Source organism: Diachasmimorpha longicaudata, chromosome 2, assembly GCF_034640455.1.
Source record: "Diachasmimorpha longicaudata isolate KC_UGA_2023 chromosome 2, iyDiaLong2, whole genome shotgun sequence".
In the NCBI taxonomy this organism is placed as follows: domain Eukaryota; kingdom Metazoa; phylum Arthropoda; class Insecta; order Hymenoptera; family Braconidae; genus Diachasmimorpha; species Diachasmimorpha longicaudata.
This window is the reverse complement of record NC_087226.1, coordinates 6,203,477-6,227,924: the sequence shown is the minus strand read 5'-3', so window position 1 is coordinate 6,227,924 and position 24,448 is coordinate 6,203,477. Positions and strand designations below refer to the sequence as shown.

The window sequence follows — 24,448 nt, the reverse complement described above, 5'->3', positions numbered from 1 at the left end:
CTTTGCGTCACCGGGGAAGTCGTGCGCATGTACAACTGGTTATTCTTTCAAATAATGCGAACATGAGATTTTTATTACCAGGCGTTTGATATTGAAATGATTAATTACCGAGCCGTTGGAGCAAATTCATTTCGTGGTAGAGTATAGACTAAAGGAATTACCTGAGAGATAATATAAGCCCTTTAGAACAAAGGATAATTCAATTTATATATACACAAAAAAGAAAATATATTCCAAACTCCAGAAAGAAAAGAAAAGTTTTAGTTTCATATGTTCGAGTAATGGTATTAAAAGACAAAATGATTAGATCAATTTTCATTTTGTCATTTAAGGACTATTCAATATAAGATGAAATTTTTCAGGAACTAACCCTCGGCTGAAAATTAACCTGTTGACCCTGTAATGAATGAGGGAAAGATAATTGAAATTTTAATTCAATCAAATAAAACATTATTTTATTTCTCTTCTCAACCTTTGCACATAGAGCAAGTGTATTTTTCATACTTCTCAAAAGTATGTATAGACTCATTAATTATACAACGAGGATTTTCAATAAGTATTTCTCCATTTAAACATAAATGTGGATATTCCTTGACATTCAGTAGCAGAGCAGTAGACCCATTCAAGTCGAAAAATTAAAACATTTCTCGTACATTTTATCGGCGAGACGATTATCTAACTAAAGAGAAATTACATCGAATATTGTCTTTTGTTTCACTTTCGTAGCTCATCAGCCATAGATGTTGTAAAAATGGATTTAAATTATCAGATAATCGAGTTTGATCCGTTATATGACATTAAAAAAGTAATTGAATATATTTCAAGTCGCAAATCGCCTCTATGAAAAATGCATGATAGTCTCACGAGTCGAGTAAAATGAATACTCATTTTCGGAAAAAATTAATTTCAATGGATTTACCGCTTCGCTAGAGAACCTCATTCATCTTTTGTACAATTAGATTTTGAATTAATGAACAAGTATTGTACGTGGTATATCTTCGATTTTGGCTTTTGGAATATTGAGATCGTGGAAAACATCCAATGTGTCCTGAACAAATTTATCCATCATGTCTTGAGTGTGACGCGGTGTTGGGGCTAAACGCAATTTTTCATCCCCTTTAGGTACTGTTGGATAATTTATCGCCTGGACATAATGCCCTTTGTTGCGTATTAAAGCGTCTGCTATTTGTGTGCATAGAAGAGGATCACCAATCTGCAAAAAACAAAAAAAGTTTAAAATCAGTTAATCGACAATCTTTCTACGCAAATAACGGATGAGGTTGCTAACATATTGAGGGGTATTCATACATGTATAAACACGAATGATTAGTGCAAAAAAATTAAATCCTGATTGCTAGTTTCTTCATAGAGATTTAAAATAGTCCAGGATCACGAGTCTTTCAACTACAGAGTTAATTTCGGTTTATTAAATAAAGGCACAATTCATATAAGCAAGACAGAAAAGTCCTCGTCGGGTAAAATTTTATATTATGTTTGATAGAAACCAAAGAACAGTAAAATTACCTTGATAGGTATGATATGCGACGGTGACTCTTCAAGTGGAAGACCAGCAGCAGTAAGTATGGACTTCATGTATCCAACATTCTCCTGGTGTTTAGTCCTCAGTCGACGACCCTCATCGGAAGCAAGAATCTCCACAGCTCTCAGTGCTCCATAAAGTGTAGTAGGCGGTAACGAAGTAGTGAAAATAAAGCCAGCAGCATAGCTCCTGACGACATCAATCAAACGTTTCGATCCTACAATATACCCTCCGACATTGCCAAAAGCCTTTCCAAGAGTACCAGATATGATATCCATTTTATCTAACACCCAGTCTCGTTCTCCAATTCCAGCTCCACAGTGCCCATAAAGTCCAACAGCATGGACCTCATCAACGAACGTCAGGGCTCCATACTTTCGTGCAATCTCACACATCTCGTCCAGAGGACAAATACTACCATCCATGGAATGAACAGTTTCAAATGCAACAATTTTTGGCAGTGAGCGATCAACGCTTGCCAATAATTCTTCAAGATGTCTCACATCGTTGTGACGGAATATGTGCTTGGGAACTCCGCTGTTACGTATTCCCTGGATCATGGAGGCATGATTGCCAGCGTCGGAAAATATATGGCATCCAGGTAACTTCTTAGCTAAAGTAAACAAAGTAGAATCATTGGCGACAAAGCAAGAAGTGAAGAGTAGGCCAGCTTCTTTCTGATGTAAAGCAGCCAAACGTTGCTCGAGCATCTCATGACCCATAGAGTTGCCAGATATGTTTCGTGTACCACCAGCACCAGCCCCAAACTTCTCCAACGCCTCACGAGCAGCTGTAGTCACCTCTGGATGACGTGACATACCTAAATAGTCATTGGAACACCAGACGGTTATGGGTTTCTCGCCGTAGGAATACTCCATGGCAGCAGGAAACTCTTGGGCCAGGCGATTGACCTTTTTGAAGACACGGTATGAGTGATCCTCTTTCTTCTTCTTAATTTGCCCGCTGAAAAATTCCTCGTAAGGAAAAACCGCTGGTTTTGGCTGATGACCCAAGTCGATAACATCTTCCTCGACGGCTGAACTTGCTTCCTTTATGGCGTCTTTTTCTTTTGAGAGGAAGGGACATTGTTTGACTGGGGCTGAGACCTCAGCTGGAGGCTCAGCGGGTTCGGTGAGGGTGCTCGATGCTCGTGACATCACAGGACAATGTTGACGGTAATTCATTAGAAGAGATGCACCGTAATTGCGCACGTAATTTGCAGATAGACGAGTTAAGAAAGGGCACGGCATTTCTAGTAGTTTTCCTGAAAACAGAAAAGTAGGTTAATTAGTAATAATTATCGGCAGCTCGGAATATTGTAGGATGAAAACAAGGATAAGACAATAATGTGGGGAGATACAAGTGGAAATTATTAATTTATTCGCATTTCTTATCTTATTATTTATATTTATTTGTGCAAGCTTATGCCCTGCCCAGGTTCGTTTGGATAACAAGTCATTTGCTCAATCGTTCATTTTGACAGTGGTCTCGATGTGTAACTATCATGGACTGTTTGCCAAACTCTCAATTTGCGAAATGGACCTTTAACGTATAATTAACTGGGGTCAACCGGCCCTGAATGGTTTAAACAATTATCGGGGGATCCTTTCGATGAGGAAGATTCTAGAGGACAGATAAAGCACAATAAAACAACTCGCAGTCTTTTTTGTTGGGCAACTTCCTCAGATTTTGTTATTTAAATATTTTATCTGGGATATCCGATTTTAATGGAAGATTATGTCTTCCATTTGAGATTTCGTCGATCAAAGTACGATTTTCGGGATTATGTGAAGGACATCATTAAAGTTATCAAATCTAGAAATAGTTGACTGGCTCAAAGGAAATTCTAAGCAATCCCACGTGCGGAAGGAAATTGTCTCTTTGAGTCGGCTGAGACTGAAAGATATAATTCTAAACAGTTTGTAACTTATTTGGAGAATGAAATTAAAATTGTTGTGCCACATTATGTCCAATATTTCACTCCATTGATTGAAAGCATGATTAAGAGAAAAAAGTTGAAAAACTGAAAACATCTGACACAGGAGAAATTTAAATCAAGAAAAAAAAAACTATTTTTCAGAATTCAAAGGTAGAACCGTAAGATGCGTTGAAGCATAAATAGATATTTATCATTTGCCCTTTGATATTACCATTAATTCTCCCGCGGGTGAATTATTGCGATAAGAAATGATAAAAGAATCATTTTCGGCGCGAAGTCACCAATTTCTGCGCACAAATTTAGTGTAATTTCAGCAGTAGTAGTGACTGTAGTTTGATAATGATTCAGTGAATCTGTGACTGCGAATAATAAAAACGGAGAAAGATGGTGTTTTTGTTGAATAATGGGATGCTGGAAGCCGTTATCCTAATACTCCTTATAATGTATTTACTATATCGCTACATGATAAGAAATTTCGATTACTGGAAGAACCGAGGTGTCATTTTTACTCCTGCATCTTCTATTTTCGGAAACTTGGGTGCATTTTTCCTGGGGAGACAATCAGTCGGAAGTTTTACCAAAGAAGTTTATGATTATGCACCCGATGAACCTTACGTCGGATTCTTCGGCTTCGATAAGCCAATGCTGCTAATTCGTGATCCGGAGCTGATTAAGCAAATTTTCATAAAAGATTACGATTATTTCAAAGATCGATATGGCAGCGCTGGGGCTCATGATCCTTTGGGAACCGCCAATTTGTTTATATTAAAAAATCCGGCCTGGAAATTACTCAGAACAAAAATATCGCCGATTTACACATCCAGAAGGCTGAAGAGCATGACAAAGCTCTTGATAGAAGTGGGTCAAGGGCTCACTACTCACATGGAGTCCCTTGATTTAAAAGGTAGAATCGTCACTGAACCTATTAAACGACAATATCAAAAAAATAATAATCACTCCTGTTGCAAAAACCGTTTAATAATATTTTTTCTCGATGTTTTTAGCATCTGGACGAGTAATTGAACTAACAGAAATTTGTTCACGATACACAACTGATATGATCGCAACAACAGCATTTGGATTGAACGCTAACTCACTGAATAATCCCACTGCTGAGTTCTGGGAAATAGGAAAACAAATGTTCAGAGATACTTTCTATCGTAGCATCGAATTGAACTGTATATTTTTTGCCCCATTCTTAGTATCGCTGATGAGATTCAAAATATTTCCACAAAGTCTCACTCAATTTATGCGAAATATCATATGGGATACTATCAGTGAACGTGAGAAATCGGGATTCAAAAGACACGATCTCATTGATCTGCTGGTTGAATTGAAGAATGAAGAGGCTACTGAGGCAGATAAAAAAATTTTCGGTGAGAGGGGATTCTGTGATTTATCAATTTATTGAACAATAACATCAATTGATTATCATTGGCGTTTAATTTTCAGAATTCCAGGGTGATAATATTGTCGCTCAGGCAGCGATATTTTTTGTAGGAGGCTTGGAAACATCGTCGAGTGCCATAAGTTTTTCCCTCTATGAATTAGCTGTACAGCCAGAGATACAGAATCGTCTCAGAAGGGAAATTACTGATGCTGTGAATAAAAACGAGGAGATCATCACTTACGAGCTGGTAGTTTTAACATTTTAATTTGTTCTATCTATAAATAATGAGTGTTGAAAAAAATCTCTACAAAATGGAATTTGGATACTACTGAAGACTATTATCCTATTATCAATGTTTTCTCACCCAAATTAATTAACAAATTTAATGAGGAAAGTTATTGAATCTATAGTGTTGCCTGTACCAAAGTGCAACATACTTGGGCATCCTTAATTTTTGGAAATATTTACTGCAGGACTAATCGCATTAATTATTCTATGGATCATTTATTATAACAGATTATGGAGCTTCCCTACTTGGACATGGTTGTATCAGAGACTCTTCGCAAATACCCACTCTTACCGATAATAGATCGAATTGCCCATAAAGATTATAAAGTACCTGGAACCGATCTTGTCATTGCGAAAGGAACACCAGTTTATATTTCGTTAACAGGACTGCATTATGATGCTAAATATCACGAAGATCCGAACAAATTTAATCCTGAACGATTTTCCGACGCTAATAAGCATTCGACCAAGAAGGCGTGGTATGGATTCGGAGATGGGCCACACGTTTGCATTGGTAATTAAAACCCCCAGAAATATATTAATTATTTATGTGACGAATGATAGTTCTTGTGGAGTAATTGCCATCGGTCAATAGGTCAGAGACTGGGATTACTTCAGACAAAATTGGGACTCATCGAGATGATAAGAAATTACGAGTTCACTCCCTGCAACCGGACCCCAATTCCTATGATATTAACCAAGAAAGGTCTGACAACGCATGCTGAAGGAGGCTTGTACCTTCATGTGAGAAAACTCAGCACATAGAATTATTTATGGTGAAGAAAATTGATGTACTGTTAATTAAATATACAATGTGCTTTGAACACATCAAGAAAACTTTGTTAATTATAATGACACCAAAAAACTACGCGAAGATTTTAGAACTTTAAAAGTGTCTGGAACGTTACAGAAATTCTAAAAATCACTGAAATTGAAAGAAAAATAGAACAATGTCTACAAATAATGTCAACAGTCTAAATAATTCACATCGATTTTTAGTGAATTTAATGAGTTTTGTAGAAATCTCCAATTTAAATGAAGTGGGTGAGAGTTTTTTAAAAGTGTAATAGATTGGAATCTAATAGCAACTTTGCCACATGGTAGGAAAAACATTTTTGTTCTGGGTTTTCCCTTTTTATGTTGTAATATATACCCCAATTATAATTGTACTGGAACAATGGGCATAAAAATAGTAGACAATGTGAATTGTGAGTAAAATTAACTCAACTCTTTTGATCCCACTTCTTTATTGAATCCTGAATGAATCAATCAAAATTGGGGCGAATATTTATTTGGAAGGTTTTGACGTTATAGCCATTTTTGAAAGATGTGCTGTACTTCTGTTATCACTGATTAACATCTGGAACGGTTCCTCGAATGCCACGATTATCTCGTCGTGAGGAGAATCATTACACGGTGAACTTTACCATTCTAGGATGGAAAAAAATGATCTATGTGAACAATTGTTATTCAATATCAGAATTGATAGTCTTATTGACCAAAATTACTTTGATTATCGGTCTCATGGGGCTCAATTAGAAATATCGCAATCGGAAAAAAATATTATTGGTTATGTAAAGAATGGTGCAACCACAATTCAAAGAATTATCGTGGAACGAGGCTAAAGCACTTAGAGGACACTCAAGCGAAAGTTGGTCACGATTGAAAGGAAAGTTAAGCATCACCTGATCTCACAGGTCAAAATGTACGTATTAAATCGAATTCAGAAGAAATGATGTACTCACCTCTTGTAACACTGGCAATTCCACAACTGGCTCTCCTAACACTTTGTCGTACGAGCTGAAATCAGGATTATTGGTGACTGATGGGGCCAATATTATTCAATAAGGTCGATTCAAATGAGACAACAACCAAGGACGTTTGGTGCAAATTTTTTCGTGAAAATCACGACACAGATTATAGGGGAGATTGCGGACACTAAAGGAGTGGCGTCAATCGCAACATTTCGTAGCGGTGGCGCATGAACTACGATAGTGAATGTGCCTGTCGGTAAAGCATTGTCACGGAGTACCTGGCTAACTGAGCAGTAGAGGCCTAGGAGCCAAGAAAAAACGAGAAAATCAATTTTAGAATATTCCTGGAGCCTTAGAGGGATCGAATCGAAAATAAGCTGCCTCGAAGGCACGTTCACCATCGTAGTTCCCCGGGTTGAATAATTCAGATCTGACAAATTCGATTATCGTTCAGAAAAAATGCCAGATCTGATGCCGAGATCTGAGGTGGCGTGTCCGTGCTGGGGTTCTGTACTAGTGCTAACTTGCCGCGCTTGACCTCGGAGTTCTGGGTTTCTCTACTTCAGTATATTCTCGTTACTTTCGCGAGGACTTCTGACCTCTGCAATTGAGGTTAGTTTTTTGCCGGACTAAGGTGATGGTATATTGTTTGCAAGTGCGGCTTTTGACGAGGTGGTGGACAAAAACCGTAGTGATGATACAATCAAGAGTCACTAAGTCTCAGGGGTACATTCTCCCCGCTGCGAATGTACACCAACGACAGGATGACAATGTTCCAAGCTTGGTACCCCCTACTCCTTCGAATTTACGTATCAGTCATGTTCCCCTTCTGCTCAATGCTCAGATTTTGTGATAGAGACATGACTTCATCAATGAGCACGTTGACCTTGGGCTGACCAGCGCCAAAATGTCGGTCAGTATGTAAGGTTGATTTCAAACATGGGTTTTGAAAGTTGAAAATATTATTATAAAGTCCCTGCGATTTTTCCTTCCTATCTCATCCTGCCATGAATTTAATTTGAATTCTATCCTTATTAGTGCATTAAATCTAAACAAATTGAAGAAAATTCAGAATATGGAATATCAGCATTACGAAGCAGTTTTAGATGCCGGTTTATGTGAGAATGTTAATTATTTAGGGAAAATTTCCCAAACAGGAAGTTCTAAAAGAGTTCATTAAGTAATCTTTGATGAGTAACGTCATCTATTAAAATATAATTTGATATATTTCTCTGAACACTTATTTCAGCTAATTTCACCATGTTCATTTCACTATATTTCTCTGGACACTAATTTCAGCGATATTTGAGAGAGAATGTGTGTAAAATTTATGCACTCGGTAACTTTCACTTAGCTACAGAACGTATGAATTTAAGATATTGATTTACCATATTGCAGACCACCGATGAAATTCCAAGATCTAGCTCCAGGGGTGATTTGATACAACTTGTTCTCCTCGTGATTGAAACTCGTATGAAACAAATTACACTGTCACGATCCTCTTATGACAGTCTACACCAATGAGCTGGCGACTTCATGTATTCGTTCCCACAATCACGTCAACCACTCGTCACCGGTCAACCTTCTTCCTGTGACTATTTAAATGATCATCTTAATGGAAGGTACATGCTGCATAATTAATGTTCCTGTAATCAATTAATAGCCCATTCACTGCACAATTCACATAATCCTCCAATAGTTTTCCGACAGTTTTTATAAGAAAAATGAGAATGGCGAAATGAGCAGTCAACTTTCAAGTTCATGGTCGAATGAAACGATCGATAGCCGCGTAAATTTTTCTGACGGATTGACAATTAAAAAATTCCCTACCTTTCAGTCTTTTTTAGGGCTTTTTACGATCTCCGGAAACTGCTAAACTCAAAATATCAATTGCTTAATCTTTTAGCAATAATTCGTTATTACGATTGAAGAATATTTGAACGGAAAAAATACTTTTTTCAAAACGAGGGTTGCGAGCACATAAATAGTCATAATAGTAGTTGTTAGTGATTCCCCGAACATTCTCCACTTCAGCGATTCGAATAAAGTCATAAGGAAATCCTTACTTTCCGCCAGATAATTGACTTCTTTTTGGGGATTCACCAGAGTAACTGAAAAGTAATATCATTAAGAGAAACAATTTTCGGAATTGACTTGTCGTACGTCGATTGGGCTGACCAGAGCTCAATGAAAATTTCCAATATTATCATTCCATTGCATTATTACATTTGCGTTTCAAATGAGTATAGAGTGAGTGAAAATGAGCTCATAGTGAGAAATAGTTAATCGGCATATTTAGTAAATGATCTCACGCATTAAGAGGCTCCGAAAATAAAAGACATTGACTTGCGGAAATTGAAGCTGCCTTTAAATGCTTCAAATTTTACCTGTTGTTCCCTCTCTCTTTGCTGCTATCATCAGTGACCATTAGATGGCAGGTCCAGTCTCTCGACGGGATTTCTCGATTATACCAGGCGATGTTTAAGTAGAGACCAGTGATAATTCAAAATGACCATTTTTTAGATCCGGTTCCCTGGAAGCCCACCCAATTTCGCACCCAACTAAAATTGTAGTTTTCTCGGTATTCAAATGTCGAATTTTCTCGGAAATCGATTAAAATTATTTGAATATCATTTGGAGTAATTTAGACACATTCTTTTTCAATGTGAGAATCATAAATTATTATAAAACCAAACTATTACAATTCTACTACTCCTTTTTGCGTATGTCGTTATGCTCCATCGCCGATAATGAGTAATAATATATGAAAATTATCGCTGTAAAAACCAGTGAACCCATTCAACAATCATTTAGGATAATTTAATGAAAAGTTAGTTACGTTTTTATGATTCAGGAACTAGTAATTTGTTACCATTCCATTACTTTTATGAGGTGTATGGTTGTTGAATTTCAAATTACCATTAATACGTGACAAAAGCTTTTACAAAAATTTAATATATTTAATTAAGGCAAAATTACGTAGATATTGAATCAAGGATTGAAAATTTTATCTAATTATTACGATTTAACTCCTTAAACAATTAATTGGAAAACCCCTTATTGACAACCCAATGCTAGTGGGGAAAAATGTATGGAATGACAATAGCTCGTAGAAAATAAGGCCGCAAGTGGTATCAAACTATTTATTGACTAATCTTTCAGCCTAGATGATAGGAAGTGAGAGCCTATGGAGTCGGCGCGGGAGTAACTACACACGATGCGCCCTCTCTTCTCTTCTTCAGAGAAAATCCCAGACCCCCTCAGGGTCGTCCATTGCGGACATCGAGAATCACACAAAAAACTCCTTGCAAACATTTGCAATTCTAATATCGATATTACAAATAGTACAAATGAACGTAAACTTGAAGAGAATTCTGTGAACCCTTTTGGCCTTCAACTATTGCTCCCTCCGCAATCACCTGGGGACTCGTTCCATCAGTAGATCTCTGTCCAGAACTGTAAATTTAAGTAAGTCCTCGTTGACCTCTGATTCCTTGAAATTGCATGTTTTACAATAATTTGATAAATTTCTAATTCTGCACCGTTTGCAAATATCAATGTTTTCTTTGTCTTGAACTGTCATATAGCGCTTTGACAGCTGGCTATTTTAAAACCCCTGGAACTACGTCATGCCTCGAAAAGACGATCAATAGATTTCTTTGTTGCTCCATGGAACGGACGAGAATAAAATATTACCTGTTTCATTCGTCTAGCGTAGTTGTTCCATTAGCCCAGTTAATTGCGTATTCTCAAGCTTAATAATTACTTCTGCTTATTATCGTAATTCTCTTTCATTCAATTTTCTTGTGCTCTATTACAAAACTCTGCGCGTCCACTGGCTCATCGTCTTCTCGGCTGGATACTTCGTAGGTTCATTGTTACAGAAGGCACTTCACGGGTCCATGACCTCAGTTCTACGTCGTAGCTGATCTAAACGGTAGATTTTAATTCAGGGCATTACAAAAATTTTGATTAAAATAGTCGATACCATTTTCCCGTTCGTGTAAGTACTTCAGATGTGTTAAAACTTCTCGTTCGGGAAAATTTGTTGATGAGGCTAGCTGCAGGGTACAGGGATGAGCATTAATTATAGGAAACTGGAAAATTTCGATTTTTTAGCGACCAATACTTAGTGTAGAAGGAATTTGATCTATTTTATAGACAGTCCTGGTGGGCTTTTTCGCGGAAGTATTGCGGTGAATTGTGCTCTAGTTACTGGGTCTGAGGGTCGTCACGGTTCAATTGGCGATTCGTGCGAGGGTTTTTTATGAGAATTCAAGGTGATGTTGATAATCGGTCGCTGCGCATTTTTGAACAACTGATTGGCGTGTGGAACTTGCTAACATACTAGAATGTTTATAGGCCCATTAAGACGAATCAAGATTTCCTGATTTTATCGCTGTTTTCTCAACGTGACGTCCAAATTATTTGCTCATTTATCACTTCTTTCAATTTGCAATGAATTTATAGCCACAATACGCACGTAGCATTGTGGATAACGAAGGGTACTATGAGTTTTCAAAGCTGCTGGTGATATTATTGAGATAATAAGCCTGTCGAGTTCACTTTTCGAATGAATGAAAAATTTTTATAGAAAAGCCTAACGAACTCGGTAGATAATTCTGTTGATTATTTTTCGACTTTACTATTCGTTTTTGGAAACTTTAATTGAAAAGCTATTTAATTTATTTGATTGGTATATTTTATTTACAATTTTCTCAGTTCACATTTTTATATCTAATGTGCTTTTTCTTGATAATAAGAAAATGTTAAGTAACCAAATGGCAAATGTGAACCTAAAAAATGATATAGAAAATATCTAAATGGAATAACGTTATCTATGTTGAGCATGTCGTTTTGTTTGAAACAACGGAAAGAATGGAACAATTATTGGAAATAAAAGACAAAGAAAAAAATTCCTTATGATACCAAAGAAATAAATTATATTTCATTTTAGTTTATTCTACAGGGAATAAGTTACATAGAAAAAAAGAATTATATTGATTTTTTCCATTTAATATTTTATATTTCCAGTGACCTCTAAACTTTACGCAGATTGTGCGGGAAAACTAATAATTCATGCTCGGTCCGTTCCCGAATGGTGAACTTTGTTCCAGGGGAACAGAGGTACTGACATCTCACTCCTCTAATCTTCTTTTATTGTCAAATGGTCGTATTTGATTTTCTAAGATGTTTTATGTAGAGTAACATGAGATCCATCTGGATATTTAATCTCAATGTAATTAGGAGTTATAATAGCCTCGGGTCGCCAACATCATACTTCATATCACCCGTTGTATTCGTATAAAACTGTGCAGTATCGTATTATCTGTGAAATATAAAGAAACAGAGTACGTGTGTGAATTAATCATTCGAGGTCATGAAATAATCCATTGGAATTCTGGTTTTTTCATGAAAAATTACCTTTTTTACGAAGCGCAGTCGAGACGTCAACAAAGCTTGTCTAGTCTCTTTTATAGGTTTTTTCATTCTCTCTTCATTCTATACATCTAGTTAAGGAGTGTATTCCCATGTCCTGGTTTATATATTATTATCAATTTAATTATCAAAATGAAAAGAAATTACACCCAAAACTCTCCGACAATGAATGCAGACTCCTTACAGATGGTTGATATCTTACTGAATTCATTGTCGTACCAATAAAAACAAGCAAATGCCTCGAGATAAATTTTTTAATTGAACTTGGCATCGTTCAATTGAACACAGTACTGCATTGAACAAAGTTCGAGTTGCCAGATGACAATTTAATCGTCATAGAATTGATACATTGTACCCACTTAAGACCAATCTGCCGCAGTGGTCGACCATAAAATCATTGACGTTGCACACACATGTAATTTTAAATAGCATAGTCGATTTTGTTAAAATTAAAATCAATGGTGAATTCAGTTACTTCGATTTTTACTCCATGGGCAGTTTTTCATAAATATCTAGATAATGATCTGAAATAGATGGAATATTTTTCATCAAAGTCGTTTTTTTAGAGCACAACAGCTTAAGGTAGAAAAAAAATTTAATTATTAATTTATAAACAACGTATTAAACCTGATTATTTGAGTTTTCTCAATTTTTTTTTGATAGAAATAATCCATAACTGATAGATGAAATTCAACTTATTCGCATTCTTCTAAGAATTTTTTCATTCGAGCGTTTTTTAACATTATTTTCATCTGCTTTTTGTGTGAGTTATTCTTGTCGCCGATTATTTCATGAATCATAGTCTGCTCAAGCATTCTTGATCTCTAGATGAATTTTTAAACCAAATTATCTGAAGAAATCACGTGAAGAATTGACCTTTTGCATTGTTTTCATACGTTCCATGTTCTCATATCGGATTTTTCTAGCGTTAGATACGACCAAGGCCAGTGATTTGTTCATGTACATCATCATTTTATTCTATTTTTAGTGTACATCCGTATCACTTTTCGTAAGAATATTCCGGTTCGAAATCCATACAGGATCGGATGATGGAGTTGAAATAAATTTTGACTGATAAAATAATATTGTTGAAGGGGATTGGGCGTAAAAAATTGTGGAACAATCAAGAATCAGCTAATTGCCTGTCAATTAAATAATGAGAACTTGATTATTTTTTACTCTTCAGCTGGATAAAACATTTTTTTCGCTATAGACACATCGTATGGTCATTATGGTCAAACATTCACCGACCTTACTTTTTCCGTTATGGAAAGAATTTCTCAACGAATTGAACTCTTATATTACCCAATTTCTATTGCCTGTTTTAGAAAGTAAAAATTTGTGAAGATAGTGAAAAACAAATGAATTAATTCATTAAAGAAATGCAAATGATTTTTTTTCATTGTCCATGATGTCTTTATACGTTTTCTATATGGATATCATAATAGAAATTTCAAGCGAATGCGGTGACTCTCGTTAGAAAATTCTACTGGGTTTCTACTGAACTGAGACAGAAGTATTCAATTAACAATATGCAATATCACAATAAATTCATCACTGCATAATGTCATAATCTTAAGCAACCCGTCAATTTTCTTTAGCTATTCGTTTAAATTTAAATCATCAATTCATATCCGTCGAAAGTCTTTTAACTGAGTCCCTTTAAACTCCCTCTTTAGTCCCTTTAAACGATGACAGGCCTCAGGGAAGTGCGGAATTATTGCAGATAGTGCCCAAAAAGAGAAAAAAATTTTTTTGATGTTAAACAATCATTACTTTTCCCATGAAAATTTGACGTTTTTCGATTGCTCTCAAAGTTTCAAAAATTGTAAATGGGTTTCAACGTCCCCTAGACTTGAAAAACGAGAATTACTTGAATATTGAATGAAAAAATAACTGATTCGTCAACGATGAAAAGTAAGAGAATTTTATGAAAATTGCTCTTAAAAATTACAAGCTTTTAGATTTGAATTTTCACGAGCGATATTGTATGTATACAAAGTTCAAAAATATCTCAGAGGGTCACCTAAACCGTAACTCAAAATCGTGCACCCGGGACTTCTTATTCCACTTCGGATAAAAACACCTGGGTCATCCTAGTCCCCCTCCTCCCGTCGACGTTCAACTCAGGTACACATCCCCGGGGCCAAAGCGTCGAGTCAGTGAACGCTCACGGGGACGTGATAGCAAAACGAGTTGCCACAGCTACACTCCAAACCACAGACCAGAGCGAACAGCGAACACGCGGATTCCCAGTGATGTCCACGTGATCCGAGCATGCAATCCAACAACGGCATCGACCGTATTTCTCCTTCCCTTCCATACACCCCAACCCGCCTGGTCTCTTCATTTTGTGTGCTCTCACCATTATTGTGCCCCGTTGCACTGTCCCTGTCCCCTTTATTTTTCCCCCAGTTGTCTTCCTATTCTCATTGTTATTTTTCTTCTTTTGCTGTTTTTTTAGTTCTAACCATCATTTGATAAGCAATTCAAGAATTGACTTTTCATCATCTGTTTATTCTAATCGGCTTTCTTACTTTATGATTTTGTTTTTAATAAATTCACTTCGAGCATTAGATTTCAATTATAATACTTTTCATAATAATTAGTTTTTATTTTCATTTTTTAATAATCGATGGAGCCTGACAGAAACTTAAGAGATGAATGAAACGTAACAAAATTGATCAATCACTTGATAGCTATATGGAATAAAATTATCTAATTATTAAATCAATTAATAACTATGACATTATAAAAAATTGTGATTTTTCCCAATTTTTGTTATTTTAATTAACTTTGTGGTTTTTCAAATGAACAGCTCTTATAAATCAGGACTCAACTCAGCATTTTATGATAGAGAATAGACATAGATATTAGATAAGAATACATCAAGAATTATCGTAACACCTCATACATAAAATCACCATTTTGCAGACGGCATTATTAATTTAATATTTTTGAAAAACATCAATAATTGCTGTAATTTAATTTCGATAATACGAATGAGTTTGAAATACTGCCGATTATTTAGTTGACTATTTGAAAATATTGAAAATAGCCTAGCTCGATCGAAGGCTAGAGTTACTTTGAATAAATTCACCTGTCAGCATATACTGTATGTTAGCACAATACTTTTTTAGTACCATTCGAAAGTTAATGACTCTTTTGTCGAATAAATATTTACTCTGATCGTGGAATTAGTGAGAAAAAATGAAATAATCTCGGTTAAATTTTGGAAATCCCGAGATATAAAATTTCAGACGTATCCACGTTAAACAAACATTACGATTTTTGTTTCTTTCGAACATACATTAATATGTAATTCCACACATACTTGGAAAAACTCCCAGGAATATTTCACCTTAGATATTTTCTATGCTCTCCGATTCTTCTAGAAAATTCAGATGGGATTCGAGTCCTCGGTGGGTGGGAAAAAAAAACCTCGAAAAGAAAAAATCACGTCTAGATCACGTGTTAAAATCCATGCCATTTCGTCATATGCGCATGGGTAGGAAAGTGATTATTTTCTTTTCGGGATTTTCTACGCACATATGAGACTACAGATAGACCAACTTACATATGAGGTCCTGAATGTTTCGAAACATGCGCAGATAACATGTTATTCGATTAATAAATTTGTGCGTCATCGTCGGTGTGTCCGTCGATGAATTTCACTTGTGCAGAACAACGGCATTAGTTGCACTCCGGATTGCCTTATTAAATTAATGACGCCATTAATTATTGAGACTGGTAAATGATAGAAGTATAAATAGAAGGTCATCTGGACATTATTATATGAAACTGGAGGATTCTATTCTTATAATTGAGTGTGTAGCCCATCCTCCTCTTGGCAGATTACAAGATAATTAAATCCCAAGATTTTTTACACCTGAAATTAAAAAAAAAACATCGCAATGCTTTAGCAAATTTTATCAATTTCTTTGGAAACTCCCATTTCATTGGCCTCTGAGATGTGTTTATGTTTTGGTGGTTATTTTTAGCTTGTACTAGTTCAAGGTAATAGGGTCATTAGATAGTGTGTCGTAGTTATGACTCAGAATAAAAATTAAATTGTTCGACTGACACATTTTTTTCCCGATTGTTTTGTAAAAAAATATGCAATTAGTTGCTTATCAAGCAAATTTGATTGTTTTAGGATCGAAGCTCAGACCATAAATTACACAACTCCCTCTCCACACAGCGAAGATTAAGATCTAATCTGATTGTCACTGAAATTTCGAATATAAATACGTAGCAATGAAATCATAGTTTATCGTGGGCTCATTTCGAGGCCTCGACTAGAAAATTATAGATTTTTCTTATCATTAGTTTACTGATATCCGATAATTAGCCGGGGAATCTCACAAACAAGCGATAAGGACATGTGGTCTACGACACGGGTGCGAAATATACACATGTGTGCACATGTGTGCATTACACTTGACCGGTATCTGATGAAAACGTGCTTTAATGAAAAAACAATATTATTGATCGAATAATATAAGCTGATAATATAATACATAGGTTCCTGCATATATGTATAACACGTTTTATGGAGTTTTTTCACGTTAAAGTGGATTATTTGTTTGTTTGTTGTCATTTTTCTATCGAGCTTTCACTTAGATATTTTTGCTCGCTCTATTTATAGATTTATTGTCTTCCTGTTGTCCGTAAAACATAATTGATTCCTCGAAAATGAGAAATAAGACTCCGGGTGATAACTCAAAGATAATTGGAAATAACGGACAGGACACTTGCCACCGATTTTTATGTCATCATTGTTTATTGTTTTCTGTTTTCGCTGAATGCTGAGGTGCTAACGAGTTAGATAAGAGTGAGAATAGCTGTTTCAAGGCTCCTTTTCAAGCTTTAATATTACAACGCAGTTTGTCCGCAATTTTTTATTAATTAATTAAATTATTGCAACTCTACCTTATTCTTCTTAACACGCTCACTTTCTGTTCTGATGAATAAATATCTAGATAAAGGACGATAACACTTCTAAATCATTGCGATGATTAGCTACTTCATTTAAAGATACATCGCCTCCGCGTCCAATTTTTTCATTAATTGGCACTTTTTTTGCAATCTTTTTTTTTCAGTTAAGTAGGAAAAAATACTGTTGGAATTTTTCAAAAGATAAGAAATCGCAGAGATCGCAGTAAACAAAAATGATGACAATACTTTCTGAGTCACCAAATAATGATTATAAACAAATGGGATATAATATTCGTATTGATCCGATTGACAAAAAATTTGTTAAACAAGCATATATAAACAAAGAACACTCCTTGGAGCTGTGAAACCCACATCACCGGGATGATTTCATTATAGAACAATGTCTCCATATTCTGCATTGCGTCAAGGTGGTGATTGTACCTTTGTGATTTGAAAAAAGTATTTTATCAATTAAAAATAACAGTTTCTTATATATTAATTGCACTGAAGAATCAATTAAACATCTTACGGTATTATCTAAGGTCATTTCCGTTTGTGTTTCTACAAAATCATAAATTTTTAGTATTGCATTAAGGCCCAGTTGGAGAGAGTTACGTGATCATAAGTCGCCAACATAAATAAAGTGTGAAAATGATGGCTTCATTAGCATCAAACATAATTACCAGCCTATGGGAACAATAACAGAGGAGAGGGGATTGGGCTTGTTAACTGTCAATGAAAGGCCTTTTAATAATTTTTGTTGCACTTTGCAATGGCAGTTGGAGGTTATGTATCGATTTTCAAATCATTCCAACCGGGCCTTAAAAAAGTGCTTACGTCGCCAGATCACGAATCGCACCGGGCTGCGATGCGTGCTATGAAACATGAAAAAACAGAGGTTGCACGCGGTCTCCGAGTGTTCGTCCAGTTCATCCCCACCAGGCCGTCCAATGTTTTCCCCTCTGTTATTCAAGGGAGTCCTATAAAAGCGAATGAGACGGCTGGCCTCGGATTAGTACACAACGCTCAGCTGTTGGAGCAATATTTATACGATATACAAATTTCTCAGGAACACGAATTTTTTTTTAGATTTACTTAGACGCATTTAATCGCAGTGATTTAGAGTCTGTTGAATTGTGTTGTTTTCGGCAAATTCCTTTGTTCTGAGTCGTACAAAATCAATCGTTAATCTTTGTTTTGGCCTGTAACTGGGGTGAAGAAAATGCCTATCGAGGTAGCTGCACTTGGGCAGCCTGCTCATACAGCCCACAAAGTTTTTCATGGGTAATTTGATTTTATAAATTTTTCATTTTCTCCAAAAATAATGATCCTTCGCCCACTTCAGTGTGCCCTTTAGTATCCCTCGGTCTAGAATACATACACCATTTTAGATATCTCAATCGTTGTTCAAAAACATAGAATTAATCCATCACTTTAATGATTCACAATTTGTACGTCATTTTGTGGATTTCTCCTTTTCCATGGAGCATTTATTCACGATTGTTTTTGTTTTGTGAATGTCCTAATTGCATTGGTTTAGGGTCGTTGTAGTTGATGTAGTGGAAAGTCAGGTCTAGTGGAATTTAATCTCAGTGGAGTTTCTCTTTATTATCTGTAAAATGGTCGGTAGGGTTTACTTGATGGATTTTTCATACCATTGACACATGTGTAATGTAGGTGGAAATAAATATTGCGATGAGGACTATAATTACGCGAGTACGAATATAGTTTCCAGTGGAGGCTGATTTCCTTTAAAATCTTGTGCTCTCGAGATATATCCACAAGGAGCAAGAACTATTCGATATGTTTCAATCAGTAGAATTATTTTTTACTTTTGTGGGGGCACATTAAAGCTTTTCTTTAACATTGATGAAATCATTATAAATTTCCCAGAAAAGTCTAGTTTAGAGAACGATTGGTGAAATAATATAAAAAAGCTATTGGAAAGTGTAAATATTTTCATAATCAACGAACAGTTCTACAAATTATAAATCTGAGTAAAATGTACTTCGAATGACGCGGAATGTTCACGATTTTTTTCAATAAAAAAAGCAATTTCATCGAGAAATTTAATGCTTTTGAATTGTCGAATCTGTTGTCTGTACCAGTTAAAAGCAGTTTAAGTATTCTCAATGTCGTTGATTTTTCAGAGAAGCCAAGAAGATGCATAAGCTCTGCCGTCAGTTGTCAATTGAGAGCCCAAGTGTAACGGGACGCGACTGCGTCTTCAGTTTTGATGTCCCAGTTCCAGATGTGCCAAGCCAAGGTGCTAGAATACGCGTAGTATGCGCTGGTGCCTGCTACCACCCCAAACGCTCCCCAAGCCTCACAAGTCTGACATCAGTATCGAGTGCAAGCAGTTTGGCAACTGAAGCATCTCTGGAGGGTGATTTCCCAGTTACCCTACCACATCATGGAGTTCGAGACGCATCTCTATTCCCCGGCTATGAAGTGGCTGGTATTGTTGAGTCACTTGGCTCTGGACTGAATGAGGACTGCGGATTTACTGTTGGCGATCGTGTTATACTTTACCCCTACGAGGGAATACCGAATGGCTATGTGGAGTATCTCGTCGTTCATGATCTCAAATACCTCATTAAAATACCAGATAATGTATCACTGAGTGTCGCTGCAATGCTGCCCGCTGGTGCTCTACTCGCTATGAACACTGTCTTCGCAGCGCACGAACACGTACAGGTATGAATAATATTTGTAAATGATTAATTCGTATCATGTACTACGGTACACAAGGACAATCGTAATAATTGAAGAACTTTTATATTTCTTTCTGGTTTCGCGAATGGAATTTTCTTTGATTAGGAAGTTTTATAATTGAAAAAAGGGAAAAACTGCGCTTTCAAGTTTTTACGATGAAAAATTCCATGGTGAAGTGATGAAACAAGTGAAATTAGCCGATCTCCAGCCTTGGTTTTTAATAAATATTCAAACATCTAGGAGTCATGGAAGAATTTTCACGAAAGCCTCTTTGTAGAATTTATTTTTCCCCATGAAAAAGGTTATTATGAAAGTTTTACTAGTTCACGTAATTTTTTAGATATTGATTAGAAAATAAGGTCGGAGGTACAAGTGAACTTATCACATTTTACCACGTCGGTGCAGGATTTACGCTGTATCGACTGGTGAAATCAAACCCATTTTCGAAGTATTAAACCTTTGAAGGTCGATTATAGGTAGACTTGGAAGTCAAGTATATTTCAAATACATTTTAGTATATGCACAAAAAGATTAGAAAATATATCTTTCATATTACGCAGCAAAAAACATGTAATAGATGATGAATACTATTATTCAATGCGTTGAATATTTATAAATATAAAGTGTAAGTAATTTATGATTATGACTGAAAATCAACTGGAAATATTCTTCAGTCTAGCACGTGTTTGTTTAACTACGAAGATTGCTCACTAAAAATGTCTCACCCCTTTTTTTACCAGAGGACAATGAGCGCAGATGCGCCGGTGTTATGCAAAATTTTTCATAATTATCATAACAGTAACTATTACAAAAGTGCATCGACAGTTAACTCAAACCGGTAATGAACCAGTTATTGAGATAATAAGGAGTTTCAGGGACGATTGTCGGAGGCCTTTTTTTGTGAATGAGATTCTTCATAAACGAGGTGTTTCAAATTTGTTCAATTACCAGTCCTGCGATAATTATTCCTATGAGCCAATCTCACCATCAAATTAAGATGGATTAACTTTTTTTGTAATCATTGATCCACTGATGATCTCGGAGATGTCAATTGGAAAAGAAAAACATTGAAGATTTACTCAAATTTATCTCTATATTGATTTTTATCTCCGTACTCTATTATTTTTTTTTATTTAAGATTTTTGATAGTACGAAAATATTATGACGAGACTAAAGATGTGAGATGACGTTATCGTTGGGAATTCATTAAGAAGACTAGGAACTTAAAGTTTTTCGTAACTTAATGGTATTCTTTGTTGTTCGCATTCGGCGCGTGCTACAAACTCATCCGATAGAAGTTAATCATTCTCAGGGTTGCGATTAGTAGTAGTAAATTTCAATGATTTCAGTGATTTCATGGTTCATTCATGTTTAGCTAAAAATGGAAATATTGATCAGAAAAAATGACCTGTTAGGAATTTTTTTATAACTTCCAGTGCATTCGACGGACATGATCAAGGATAATGCTTTCTTGTCGAATTTGTTAATAAATTGCAATTTTTAGTTTCCGTTTAGTATTGAATTGGTTAAGAATGTCATCCATTGTGCGTGTTCCATCTCCATCTCCCAGCTCCAAGTATGACTAATTGCCCGAGATATAACCAGTGTATTGGCCTCAATTTGTTAGGTGACAAGGGATCATCATATTTCCGTCGTACTCATGACCTTTACTGACATATCACGAAACCGTTCCCACTCAGTGCTGTCAAATATCTCTCACTTTATTTATGAGTGAAAAATAATAATATTTATCGTAAAAATTCAACACTCGTGAATGCAGTCAACATTTTTAAACCGGAAGTATAATTTACAGGAAAAGCGCGGCTACTCGAGTAGTAATTCACACGATGTGGAAAAACAATCATTTTGTTTAACAATAAATTATTACAATTCAGTAGTGAAGTGGTTAAATACATTAAGTTGATTTTTACGTTGGATCGGTACAAAGATATTTACTAACTTTCGTTTTCAAATTGATTGCGAAACAACTTACACGTGATTTTTTACCTCAAACTTTCTACCATTTCCTCGCAGAATTTGGCGTTAATACATAATTTTTTTTACAGCAACTTGTGAAGGAGCGTGGTGAGAACAGTGTGTGCAAGATTCTCATCGTTGGTACCGGTGGATTAGCTCTCTGGGCCCTGAGAATTGCTGCCTATCATTTCACAAACATGCGAGACAAAGTCACAATAACCATAGCCTCCTTGAAAGACGATGGATTAAAAATGGCGCAAGAATTTCAACGGTAAATATTATCACAACATCCTACCAGTTATGTAGAGGAACAGATTGAACTCATAGTAGATAAATTCCTCAAGATTTAATTACATTGATATCCACATTGAGGTTGGATAAAATTACCAAATTATCAAGATTGAGAATCGGGCCCGTAACAGCTTGTCTGTTCCTATTTTTCACGTTTATCTGAGATCTTCCATCAATTCCCAATTAATGTCAACAACACGTGACTAATGCTAAATTAAACGTAGTGACTGATAACCGATCATGGTTGAGATTTCACAAAACTCATTATTTTTTAGAAAAACACTTTAGACGAGCTTAAGCCATTAAAATTTGATCGATCAATTTATTGATTATAAATGATGAATCCATAATCTATAATCTGTGCCACGTTGACAAAGATAATTTGATAGAAGAAAAATGAAAAATTTCAAGAATCAAAATACTCCTCATTGTCCCAGCCATAAATAATATTCACATTAATCTGTCGATTCCTTCGTTTAATTCACAAACAGTAAAAATATGATTCCCAGGGTGAATGTAGTCGAGTGGAACGAGGGCCTCTACGAGAAACAACTGATTGAACGCACAATGGATGCATGTCGAGGTCAGGTAGACGTTGTCATTGACTTCGGTACAACATCAAGAAGCCTTCATCGCAGTATGCAATGCCTAAGTAAAGGTGGAGTTGTTTTTGTGATGAAAGAAGTGGCTGATCGTTTATTACCGAAATTCAGTAGGCGGGCGGAGGAGCGCCAAATAAGTATAAAATCTGTGGAGCTTGGTACACTGGAGCAATTGACCGAGCTTGTACAATTAGTTGGATCCGGTGAAATAGAACCACCACCCCATACTGTTTATCCAGCTGAAGAGGCAATGGATGTTGTTCATAAACTGTGTCATTCACAAATTCAAGGAAGAGCCATACTTCGTTTTTACCCCGCGGATTAGGCGTTACGATCAAGGTTGAAAGCCTCTGAGGACATCAGTTATCACTGATTATTGATGATTCTCGATGATCGGCGCATCGAAATTCATCCGCAGAGAGTATATTATGGAGTGAAGACGAATTGATGATTTCGTTTTTGGATGAACAATGTCGAGTTTGAGATATTGAAAGAAAAACAGACTTATTTGACAGAGATTAACCATATAATTAATATGAGTATGTAGGATGATAGTTCAGTCTAATTATCATGATGAACGCATACACAGTTCGATATTAATAATGCGTATTTACGTGAATTTTTAAGATTATTGCAACGAAGTGGTGAAAGCATTTCATGAATACTGTGAGAATGCAAACAATTAGAGGGAAAATATCCGAAGAACAGTTTAGTTCGTGAAATTATAAATAACAAAACACTTTCTCTGAAAGATTTTTTCAAAAAACATGAAATTGTCCTTCACCACTTCGCAATTTATCTGAGGGCAAATGAACGTAGTGGGATATGTCCTATAAAATTACAATATGTTTTGGATATTAATTACTGTTGAAAGGTCTGGTTAACTTGGCGTGGGTTTATAAAAACTCGAAACAATGTTGAGGTAGAAGAACTATTATTTTGCATGATGAAACAGTTCAGAATTGAAATTCAGTGAAGGCTCGAGTGCGCCTTAAAAATCATAAGCCTTGTTAAAAATCCTAGATCAGTATTGCTGTATTAAACTTTTTTAAGACTGTAAGTTTTGTTCAGGAGATGGTCATGTTTCTTTTTATTCATTTTAAATGTAATAAGTCGAAGTTAACTTGTAACGCACCGCATCGTAATTTTCATCGTAATGGCCAATGTCATAACAGTGATGTATTATACGATAAATCTTCGTAATATAATCGATATGTTTTTACTTAAATGACTAGTGATATGGTCCTTTCCTTTGTCCTTGTTATTTACACTAAGTGAGACATAAACGTTCTTTTGTGAAGAGGTAAAGGCTTTCGGCCTGAACAGTTCTATTGTTATTCGCACAGAATGATTTCTCTCAATTTCGATAATTTGATTTAATAGATTTGATAATTCCAACTGATTCAATCGGTAGTACAATTTATCTTCAATCGATTGATAGCAACATCCAAATCCAACTGTTGGTTTCTCAAATGTACTATAGATCCCAAGGGCCAGTGGTCTTCTTGCTGGACTCGTTTTCGCTTCCGTCGTTGACGCTCGGAGCTACCGACGGTCGAGCTACCGCAACATTGT

The 24,448-nt window shown here is 35.8% G+C and overlaps 3 protein-coding genes and 1 long non-coding RNA gene across 9 annotated transcripts; 2 read left to right on the top strand and 2 right to left on the bottom strand.

Moving 5' to 3' along the window:
* Positions 1-427: 427 nt before the first annotated feature.
* On the bottom strand, positions 428-8,441 carry LOC135172565 (5-aminolevulinate synthase, erythroid-specific, mitochondrial). Of its 2 annotated transcripts, XM_064138696.1 has the most exons (4): positions 8,300-8,441; positions 6,903-6,957; positions 1,525-2,804; positions 428-1,213 (listed from the first exon to the last, which is right to left on the bottom strand). In XM_064138696.1, exons 1-4 carry the CDS (start codon positions 8,300-8,302, stop codon positions 968-970), a joined length of 1,584 nt encoding a protein of 527 aa, XP_063994766.1. In that variant the 5' UTR covers positions 8,303-8,441; the 3' UTR covers positions 428-967. The 2 variants fall into 2 exon arrangements, with proteins under 2 accessions (XP_063994766.1, XP_063994767.1); XM_064138697.1 differs by lacking the exon at positions 6,903-6,957 and having other exon boundaries at positions 8,300-8,433.
* Positions 2,807-6,366, top strand: LOC135172567 (cytochrome P450 6k1-like). The gene is made up of 5 exons (XM_064138708.1): positions 2,807-4,383; positions 4,484-4,855; positions 4,932-5,116; positions 5,386-5,671; positions 5,753-6,366. The coding sequence occupies exons 1-5, from the start codon at positions 3,864-3,866 to the stop codon at positions 5,920-5,922; spliced, it is 1,533 nt and encodes a 510-aa protein (XP_063994778.1). The 5' UTR covers positions 2,807-3,863; the 3' UTR covers positions 5,923-6,366.
* Positions 8,392-24,101, top strand: LOC135172568 (quinone oxidoreductase). Of its 4 annotated transcripts, none has more exons than XM_064138709.1 (4): positions 8,392-8,533; positions 19,439-19,985; positions 22,070-22,251; positions 22,763-24,101. In XM_064138709.1, exons 1-4 carry the CDS (start codon positions 8,448-8,450, stop codon positions 23,196-23,198), a joined length of 1,251 nt encoding a protein of 416 aa, XP_063994779.1. In that variant the 5' UTR covers positions 8,392-8,447; the 3' UTR covers positions 23,199-24,101. The 4 variants fall into 4 exon arrangements, with proteins under 4 accessions (XP_063994779.1, XP_063994782.1, XP_063994781.1 ...); XM_064138712.1 differs by lacking the exon at positions 8,392-8,533 and adding an exon at positions 10,145-10,379; XM_064138711.1 differs by lacking the exon at positions 8,392-8,533 and adding an exon at positions 18,295-18,572.
* On the bottom strand, positions 11,838-14,958 carry LOC135172580 (uncharacterized). 2 transcript variants are annotated; one of them, XR_010301132.1, is made up of 3 exons: positions 12,978-14,958; positions 12,336-12,874; positions 11,838-12,240 (listed from the first exon to the last, which is right to left on the bottom strand). It is a non-coding gene; the product is annotated as an uncharacterized LOC135172580 (long non-coding RNA). The 2 variants fall into 2 exon arrangements; XR_010301133.1 differs by having other exon boundaries at positions 13,227-14,958.
* Positions 24,102-24,448: the final 347 nt, after the last annotated feature.

Excerpts from the sequence above, each read along its gene's own strand:
- LOC135172567 (XM_064138708.1), top strand. The coding sequence starts at position 3,864 with ATGGTGTTTTTGTTGAATAATGGGATGCTGGAAGCCGTTATCCTAATA. Across the intron at positions 4,384-4,483 it reads GGAGTCCCTTGATTTAAAAG|CATCTGGACGAGTAATTGAA; the intron begins GTAGAATCGTCA and ends CGATGTTTTTAG. Across the intron at positions 5,117-5,385 it reads AGATCATCACTTACGAGCTG|ATTATGGAGCTTCCCTACTT; the intron begins GTAGTTTTAACA and ends TTATTATAACAG.
- LOC135172565 (XM_064138696.1), bottom strand. Across the intron at positions 2,805-6,902 it reads AATTGCCAGTGTTACAAGAG|GAAAACTACTAGAAATGCCG; the intron begins GTGAGTACATCA and ends TTCTGTTTTCAG. Across the intron at positions 1,214-1,524 it reads CGCATATCATACCTATCAAG|ATTGGTGATCCTCTTCTATG; the intron begins GTAATTTTACTG and ends TGTTTTTTGCAG.
- LOC135172568 (XM_064138709.1), top strand. The coding sequence starts at position 8,448 with ATGTATTCGTTCCCACAATCACGTCAACCACTCGTCACCGGTCAACCT. Across the intron at positions 8,534-19,438 it reads AATGATCATCTTAATGGAAG|AGAAGCCAAGAAGATGCATA; the intron begins GTACATGCTGCA and ends TTGATTTTTCAG. Across the intron at positions 19,986-22,069 it reads CAGCGCACGAACACGTACAG|CAACTTGTGAAGGAGCGTGG; the intron begins GTATGAATAATA and ends TTTTTTTTACAG.